The 9349-nt window shown below is 44.4% G+C and overlaps 1 protein-coding gene across 1 annotated transcript in view; it reads left to right on the top strand.

Annotated features, from left to right (window-relative positions):
- The first annotated feature begins 3115 nt into the window (after positions 1-3115).
- The window catches only part of Uxt (ubiquitously-expressed, prefoldin-like chaperone), a 9578-nt gene continuing 3344 nt past the window's right edge, over positions 3116-9349 (top strand). The window contains exons 1-5 of the mRNA XM_013035551.1: positions 3116-3176; positions 3353-3459; positions 5247-5328; positions 5475-5542; positions 5831-5938. Coding sequence (XP_012891005.1) covers positions 3362-3459; positions 5247-5328; positions 5475-5542; positions 5831-5938 — 356 coding nt within the window. The 5' untranslated portion in view covers positions 3116-3176; positions 3353-3361. The remainder of the gene's footprint in view (positions 3177-3352; positions 3460-5246; positions 5329-5474; positions 5543-5830; positions 5939-9349) is intronic.

Below are 9349 nucleotides of genomic sequence, written 5' to 3'. Positions count from 1 at the left end.
TCAAGGCTAGCACTCTACCACTTGAGTCACAGCGGCCACTTCCCATTTTCTGAGTGGTTTATTGGAGATAAGAGTCTCACAGACTTTTCCTGCGTCGGCTGGCTTTGAACCGTGATCCTCAGATCTCAGCCTCCAGAGTAGCTAGGATTACAGGCTTGAGCCACCGGCACTGGCTTCTAGATCTTTTTTTTTTTTAATCCTTATGGAGACTAAGCCAAGCAAAGGTTGTCGATGCCTGTAATCCTAGCCACTCAGGAGGCTGAGATCCGAGGATCTCCATTCAAAGCCAGCCCTGGCAGGAAAGTTTGTAAGACTCTTATCTCCAATTAACCACCCGAAAACTAGAATTGACTCAAAGTGGTAGAGTGCTAGATTTGAACAAAGGAACCCAGGGACAGTGCCCAGACCTTGAGTTCAAGCCCCACAGCCAATCAAAAAAAGGAGATTAATAGTATTTTATTTTTAATTTTTTTGGTGCTGGGGATCAAACCCAAAGCTCATGTATGCTAAGCAAGCACTGTACCACCAAACTATATCCTAGCCCTACATTAGTTTTCTTAAATGAAAAGGTAGAGATCAATTAAAGTATTGGAATTATTAGGATAAGTAAATGAGAGTCTTTTGTTTCTGTAGGATTCTGAGTGTTGAAAATAATTCAGTGAAACAGATGGTTTGCGGGAGGAGAAGACAGTGAAAACCAAAAAGAAAAAGGTTTTGTTCATTACAATGTGATCAGCTATTATTTAAACACTACCAAAGGATTCATGCCCCTGAAATCTTGGCATGTGAGATCCTATGCTGCTTCTGGACTCTGCCAGCCAGAAGGCCACAGAACAGACTGTGCCATTGGCTCTCTAGAACAAAAGTACCTCTTCTTGAGCCAGGTGCCAGTGGCTCACACCTATAATCCTAGCTACTCAGGAGACTTAGATATGAGGATCACAGTTCAAAGCCAGCCCGGGCAGGAAAGTCTAGAAGACTCTTATTTCCAATAGACCAAAAAAAAAAAAAACCCACCAAAACCAAACCAAACCACCACCACCACCAACAGAAGTAGAGCTGTGGCTCAAGTTTTAGAATGCTAGCCTTGAGCAAAAAAGCTCAGGGATAGGGCCCAGGCCCTGAGTTAAACCTCCAGGACCAGCACAAAAAATGTTGAATTGAGAGATACAAAACACAAACGAAAGTGAAATAGATACAATTGATCTCTTACACTGGCTGGGAATAGGTCAATGTCTGTACAGCCCTGAAAGCACAAGTCTGAAAATGTCCACCCATTAGTCAGAACAGTTTACAACTAGAACACAGAAAGACCCACGTGGCTACAGCTGAAACCTCTGCATTGGTGAATGACATGATCATGTAGAGTGCTGGCATTGGCATCTTTTGTTTATGTATTATTGGTCATGAGGCTTGAACTTAGGGCCTGAGCACTGTCCCAGAGCTCTTTTGCTCAAGGCTAATGCTCTACCACTTTGAGCCACAGCTCCACCTCCAGTTTTCGGATGGTTAATTGGAGATAAGAGTCTCACAGACTTTTCTGCCTGGACTGGCTTTGAACTGAGATCCTCATATCTCAGCGCCTCAGGATTACAAGAGTGAGCCACCAGCACCTGGCATTGGCATCTTCTCTGTAAAATTCCAGGTATTAAATACTTTAGGATTTCTAGAACATTTTATCTCTTTGGCAACTATTCAGCTTTCCGCTGTAGCTTGAAAGCAGTCACAGATGACCGGACCCCCCCCCCCAAAAAAAAATAAAAAATAAAAAAAAAAAACCTGTTCTGGTGCTGGGGTTTGAACTCAGGGCTTGGACAGTCTCTGAGCTTTCTGCTTAAGAACAGTGCTCTTACCACTTGAACCAGTTTCACTTTCAGCTTTTTGGGGAGGAAGTGATTAATTGGAGATAAAGAGTTTTAAGGACTTTCCTGCCCAGGCTGGCTTCAAACTGTGATCCTCAGATCTCAGACTGCCTGGGCTGGCTTCAATCCTCAAATCTCAGCCACCTGAGTAGCTGGGATTACAGGCATGAACCACAGGCTCCAGGCCATTTAAAAATACTTAAGTGCTCAACTGATTCCCATAACTGGGAGTAAAACCCAAACTTCCTTTATTAAAAATAAAAATAATGTATCTTTCCCTGCAGACTTGAACCATAATGAAGTCATTGATTGATGGTGGTACTAGAGGGTTTTTTTTTGGGGGGGGGAGGAGAGGGAGGTTGTCCAGTCGTGGGACCTGAACTCTGGGCCTGGGCACTGTCCCTCAGCTCTTCAGCTCAAGGCTAGAGCTCTACCACTTGAGCCACAGCGCCACTTCCGGCTTTTTTTTTCTGCTTATGTGGTGCTGAGGAATGGAACCCAGGGCCTCATGCATGCAAGGCAAGCGCTCTACCACTGAGCCACCTTCCCAGCCGGCTACTAGAGTTTTATCTCAGGATCACTCCCCTCACCTTGCTGGGGAGAGGCTCTACTATTGAACCACGCCTCCAAGCTGAAAAACACCAAGAATTCAGGCCAGTTTGGAGGCCCTCCTGTTTTTTGGTTTTTTTTGGTCGGTCTTGGGGCTTGAACTCTGGGCTTGGGCGCTGTCCCTCAGCTCTTCAGCTCATGGATAGCACTCTACCACTTGAGCCACAGCGCCACTTCCCGTTTTCTGAGTAGTTTATTGGAAATAAGAGTCTCATGGACTTTCCTGCCTGGGCTGGCTTTGAACCGTGATCCTCAGATCTCAGCCTCCTGAGTAGCTAGGATTACAGGCGTGAGCCATCGGCGCCTGGCCCTGCTTTTTAAATTATAAATACTTTATTCCCTCGCCCTAATTCCACCTATGCGTCCTGTCTCAGCCCCCAACCCTTCCAAAGCTCATTAAACTGCACACCCCCACACCTGCTAAACATAGTCCCCACAGACTCCAAGCGCCGATTTCGAAGTACACCACTGGGCTTTCTAGGGCTACACAGCCGGGGCTTCCAGGCTCTGCAGTCTTCCGTGACCTCAGCAGTTCCGTAAAGTCCCGCCTCTGTCCTCTTCCCTTTGGTCGGTCTTCTTCCGTTCGGAATGTCCCCCTTCCCCGTCTGGCTATCTGGTTGGCCAGCGTGTTTGCCTACGTCATTTACCCGCGCCTCCCGGAAGCCGCGGTTCACACCAACAATTCTTATTGCCGACGGGCCTGAGGTAAGGGGCGCATGTGGGTGTCCCGGGTCAATAAGTCCCGAAGTTGAGATGGGAAGAATTCGGAATCTCCAAACATTACCCGAATGAGTCTATTCCTAATATTGAAAGGGCAGAGATAGGTGTGCCTAAGATAAAACGAGTGGTTAATGTGGCCTTTCCCTCTCCTCACTCCCCAGGAGCCAATTATGGCGACGCCCCCTAAACGCCGGGCTGTGGAAGCCACGGGGGAAAAAGTGCTGCGCTATGAGGCCTTTATCAGTGACGTGCTGCAGCGGGACTTGCGGTGAGGGACAGCGCGGGAGGTGGGGCATTCGGAACATTCCACGTGGTGGGTTGGGCGTTCTGAATTAGGGTCAAGCCATCGGATTGGTGGGCAAAGCAATCGAAAGAGGGGTGACATCCAGGGTACATTTTGGATGGAACTTGATGTTCTTAGCAGAATGGCCTTTGATACTACTTATCAGATAGAGCTGGCGTTCCAGAACCAGAGTTCTTGGGGTAGTCCTGGCTTAGCCATGTGAACACAACACACTCTACCTGGCCATTCTGTACCTCACAAACGTGCCTCATCTGTAACATGGGGTAGTTTGTGAAACTTCATTTGGTGGTTTGCGGTTTCTAACAGTGGGCAATCCTTGTTTTAAAAAAAAAAGTAGCGGGGGCTGGGGAGGTGGCTCAGTGGTAGAGTGCTTGCCTTGCATGCATGAGGCCCTGGGTTCGATTCCTCAGCATCACATAAACAGAAAGAAGCCGGAAATGGCGCTATGGCTCAACTGCTAGAGTGCTAGCCTTGAGCTGAAGAGCTAAGGGACAGCACTCAGGCCCAGAGTTCAAGCCTCATGACTGACCAAAAAATAAAAAATGTAGCAGAAGTCAAATGGTCACAGATACCACTCAGGACACCGAGCCTGGATTACAGAGAGACCTTGTCAAAAGTGTTTTTAAAATAGAATTTAAGGGGCTGGGAAGGTGGCTCAGTGGTAGAATGCTTGCCTTGCATGCATGAGGCCCTGGGTTCGATTCCTCAGCACCACATAAGCAGAAACAAAGGGAAGTGGCTTTTGTGGCTCAAGTGGTAGAGCACTAGCCTTGAACTGAAGAACAGCGCCCAGGCCCAGAGTTCAGGCCCCATGAATGACAAAAAAAAAATTAACTGATGGCTGAAACACAAGAGATTCATTAATTGTGAAAACTTAAAGCAGCTGGGCTGGTAGCTGAAGCCTATAATTTAGCTACTTAGGAAGCTGAGATTTGGAAGGTTGTGGTTCAGAGCCATCCCAGGCAGAAAGGTCCACAAGAACTCATCACCAAAAAACTGGGCTGGACTCATGCTCAAGTGGTAGAGTGCAGGCCATGAATAAGAAAGCCCATTGATTTTGAACCTGAGCTCAGGTTCCAGTAATGGGAGAAAAAAAAAAAGCATTGCTGTAATTAATCTCAGCAAGTGTTCACAAGTAGGACTTGGTGAGCATCCTAAAAGGTGGAGGATATTTCAGGGTTGAGGGAGGGCCATTTTGATTAGCATGAGGCCTTGGAAAATAGTGATAAGTAGTGGGCATTATTCTAAGTGCATTGTGGGAAGAAATGATCCTAAGGATTCTTACTGGGGTTGGGAGTTTAGCTCAGCGGAAGGGTGCCCCCCTGGCGAGCACAAGGCTCGGAGTTCAGCCCTCAGCCCTGGGGGGAAAAAAAAGCTACAAAAGACTAAGGATTCTTACTAAGAAATATTGTCATCTCTGTTTTATAATTGTGGAAACTAAGTCCCAAACAGGTTTATTGTTTGCCAAAGTCACACAGCTAGTAAATAATACAGTTCAGATTTACACCCAGGCAGTTTGACCCAGAGTCCAAACTTAACATAAGAACTAAAAAGTGTATTTTGTTTTGGAAATAGGGTCTCATTATGTAGGCCAGTCTGGTCTCAAACTTGGGATTCTCCTACCTAAGCCTCTTGAGTTCTGATATTGCAAGTATGTAACTCCATGCTTGGCTTAGAATGCCTGTTAGGGCATAACGTGGGATTTTTCCAAAAGGAATAGTGCCTATGAGTTTGTATTTTCATCTTATCAGAAAAGTATTGGACCATCGAGACAAAGTATATGAGCAGCTGGCCACATACCTTCAGCTGAAAAATGTCATTGAGCGACTCCAGGTAAAGACTTCTGGGTAGGGTATCAGTTTTTATTTGGAAGAAGTGGAATAAATAAGCGAGATGGGAAGAGAAACCCCAGATCAAAACCTGTTAATGGACTAAGAAATTGACCAATGACCCCTACCTCTTTTTCCCTGGCCCTACAGGAAGCTAATCACTCGGAGTTATATATGCAGGTGGATTTGGGCTGTAACTTCTTCGTTGACACAGTGGTGTAAGTGTCTTCCCACCTCTCTGAGTCCACAGGGCTAAGCTTACCTTTTCCTTCATACAGTAAATACTCTTTTAGTGTTTTCTGTGTACCAAGCACAATGCTTTTATACGTCATCAGAATATGAGCCAGATGCTGGGGATGTAACAGTGAATAAAATAGGTCAAAATCCTTGCCCTTCCAATGCCTCAGTTTGGGGAAGGGGAGGTAGTAAAAAACAAAGGAACTGTATACTTTGCTACACAGTAAGTAATAAGGACTTCTGATACATCCTCCGACTTCTTTTCTCAGCTCAGATACTTCACGCATCTATGTAGCCCTGGGATATGGGTTTTTCCTGGAGTTGACACTGGCAGAAGCACTCAAGTTTATTGATCGTAAGAGCTCTCTCCTCACAGAGTAAGTCTTGCTTGAGGATAGTGTCTAAAAACACCAATATTGACCAGAGATGTAGCTCACTAGTATAGTGCATGCCTAGAATGCTTGAGGCTCTGAGTTCCATCCACAGCAACACACATAAATAACACAAAAATGCTACCATTTTCAACACTCTTCCCCATGGCTACCTGGGTTGTTACTTAGGGCTGATGAAGGCGGGGATACATAGTTCCACCCCAGATGTGGCACATAATTAACACCCAGTAAATGGTTTTTGTGTTGTTGGTTCACAAAAATATTTATTGAGCATCTCTTATATACCAGAATGTGTTTGGTGGTAGGAATGAAGACGGGTACAAGACAAAGTCTTAGAAGGCTTACATTCCAGAGGGACTATCCTGTCCTACATAGTTCATTTATGAGCAGGTCCATGTGGTTGCAGCCTGTATGTCAGCAACAATAAAACAAGTTATCTCTCACATCATGTTCTGCTGGTTTTCCTGCTCTTACTGAATGGTTGCACCTGATGACAAATACAGTGGTCTGTCTGCCTGCAGGGCATGTTTCATATGGCTTCCTTCCTTCTCTGTTGTCTTGGATATTATTTCAATTAGTCTTTTTGTGACCTAATGTGTGTGTGTGTGTGTGTGTGTGTGTGTGTTGGTCCTGTGGCTTGAATTCAAAACCTAGCCAATATCCCTAAGCTTCTTTTGCTGAAGACTAGCACTGTACCACCGGAGCCACAGCCCTACTTCTGGGTTTTTGATAGCTTACTGGATATAAGAATCTCATGGACTTTTCCTTCCCCAGGCAGACTTCCATCTGTGATCATCAGCTCTCAGCCTCCTGAGTAGCTAGGATTACAAGTGTGAGCTACCTGCACCCAGCTGTAACCTAACTTTTATTACTTTTAAATAGCACTCTTGACTCCTCTGTGTTTTCTCCCCACTCCCCTCTCTCCCCTGTAAATATCACCTCCCAATATGTAATTTCTTTCTTTCTTTCTATTTCCTTCCTTCCTTCCTTCCTTCCTCTTCCTTCCTTCCTCTTTCTTCCTTTCCTTTTCTTTCCTTCTTTCTTTCCTTTCTTTCTTCCCTTTCTTTCTTTCTTCTTTCTTTCTTTCTTTCTTTCTTTCTTTCTTTCTTTCTTTCTTTCTTTCTTTCTTTCTTTCTTTCTTTCTTTCTTTCTTTCTTTCTTTCTTCTTTTTTTTTTGCTTGTTCTGGAGCTTGAACTCCAGGCCTAGATGCTGTCCCTGAGCTTCTTCTGCTCAAGGCTAGCGCTCTACCATGTGAGCCACAGCATCATTTTCAGCTTTTTCTGAGTAGTTTATTGGACATGAGAACTTCGCAGACTTTCCAGCCTGGCTGGCTTTGAACCACGATCCACAGATCTCAGCCTCCTGAGTAGGATTACAAGCATGAGACTCCAGCACCTGGCTTACACTGTAATTTCTTTCATTTGTTGTTTCCTCCAATTAGGTTATACGTTAAAAAAAATTTTTTTTTGCACTGCTGGGACTCAAATCCAGTACATCTTGTGTGCTGGGCAATGGAGCTATGCAAAGTCCAGGTTACAAGCTTTATAAAGGGAGAAATTTTTTGTCTATTCCCCAACTGACCAAATTATTACACAATATATAGTAGACTGGTGAAGAAGTTTGTAAGGGCATACTTGAAGTAAATTAAAATGGTAATAGAAGCAGGTGGATGTGGTAGTGATGGGGAGAGAAAGGATGGCCTCCAGGTAATTTTAGGTTTGGAACAGGGAACAGCATTTGGGACTGTGGATGAAGGCTTTGAAATGTACATAGGGAAGTCTTCCAGAGGAAGTGACATTTGATTGAGTGAACAAGCCATGGGGAAGAGCATTCCTAGGAAAGGGGACATTGTCTAGCATGGTAAAGAAACTGCCAAGTAAAGCAAGCATGGTTTAAATGGAGGAATACACACAGACAACCGCTCATAGTGTGACTACTAATCTAAAATTTTTCCTTGGCTATGTTTATTCCTACATTCATTTCTGTAATCCACTTCTGGATTTTTTACTGGTTAATTGGGCTTAGGATTTTTGCTGGTTAATTAGATATAGAAACTTATCTGCCCAGGCTGGCTTCAAACTGTTATTCTCTGATCTCAGCCTCTTTAGTAAGATTACAGTCATGAGCTACTGGCTGTTTGCTCCAAGTCCAGTTCTTTTTTTCTTTTTTGGTCAGTCATGGGGCTTGAACTCTGGGCCTGGGCACTGTCCCTCAGCTCTTAAGCTCAAGTGGAGCACTCTACCACTTGAGCTACAGCACCACTCCTGGTTTTCTGGTGGTTTACTGGAGATAAGAGTCTCATGGGCTTTCCTGCCCAGGCTGGCTTTGAACCGTGATCCTCAGATCTTAGCCTCCTGAGTAGCTAAGATTATAGGTGGGAACCACCGTCATCCCACCCAGTTTTTATAATATATCTGTGTCACAATTCCTAGGCCTTTCTAATATATTTAAAATTTTTGAGGCTTTTTGACTTTCCTTCCAATGAGGTATTTGCTAGCGTCCATTCTTTTATTCAATTTTTTTTTTTGTCGGTTGTGGCGGCTGAACTTTGGGCCTGGGCACTGTCCCTTAGCTCTTAGCTCAAGGCTAGTACTCTACCACTTGAGCCACAACGCCACTTCCGGCTTTTTCTGCATACATGGTGCTAAGGAATCGAACCCAGGGCCTCATGTATGCAAGGCAAACACTCTACCACTGAGCCACCTTCCCAGCATCTTTTATCTAATTTTTTTTACTATATTGACCTGGTCTATTAGTGTAATGGAAAATTATGGTTGACTTTCATATTGCTATATTACAACTAATAAAGCTTCATCTTTCAAAGAGTAAGGATTTGAGTCTATATCACTAACCCTACTTTTAAAACTTTAACACTTCAGGGGCTGGGAAGGTGGCTCAGTGGTAGAGCGCTTGCCTTGCATGCCTGAGGCCCTGGGTTCGATTCCTCAGCACCACATAAGCAAGAAAAAAAGCTGGAAGTGGCGCTCTAGCTCAAGTGGTAGAGCGCTAGCCTTGAGCTGAAGAGCTGAGGGACAGCGCCCAGGCCCAGAGTTCAGGCTCCACCACCAGACCCCCCCCCCAAAAAAAAAAACTTTAACACTTCAAAGTAACTATCTAGTTACTTTATGTAAACAAAATAACCTGCAGTTCTTATGTTTTAGCATATTTGTTTGGAGAGGGGAGTCTCTGTATTTTTTATTGATTAGAAGTATATCTCCATATCTCATAAATATGGAATTATTGAAACAGTATAACATGACTATTTCATTAACTCAGTAGAAATATATTAAAGCAACCTTTTTGTGTACCACTGGTAATTAATGAGTTTTCATTTTTCTCCCTCCCTTGCTTCCTTCCTTTCTTTCCTTCCTTTCTTTCTCTTTCTTTCCTTCCTT

Source organism: Dipodomys ordii, unplaced genomic scaffold (genome assembly GCF_000151885.1).
Source record: "Dipodomys ordii isolate 6190 unplaced genomic scaffold, Dord_2.0 Scaffold215, whole genome shotgun sequence".
NCBI lineage: Eukaryota > Metazoa > Chordata > Mammalia > Rodentia > Heteromyidae > Dipodomys > Dipodomys ordii.
Note: the sequence above shows the minus strand (reverse complement) of the source record. Positions and strands in the feature narration are given on the sequence as shown.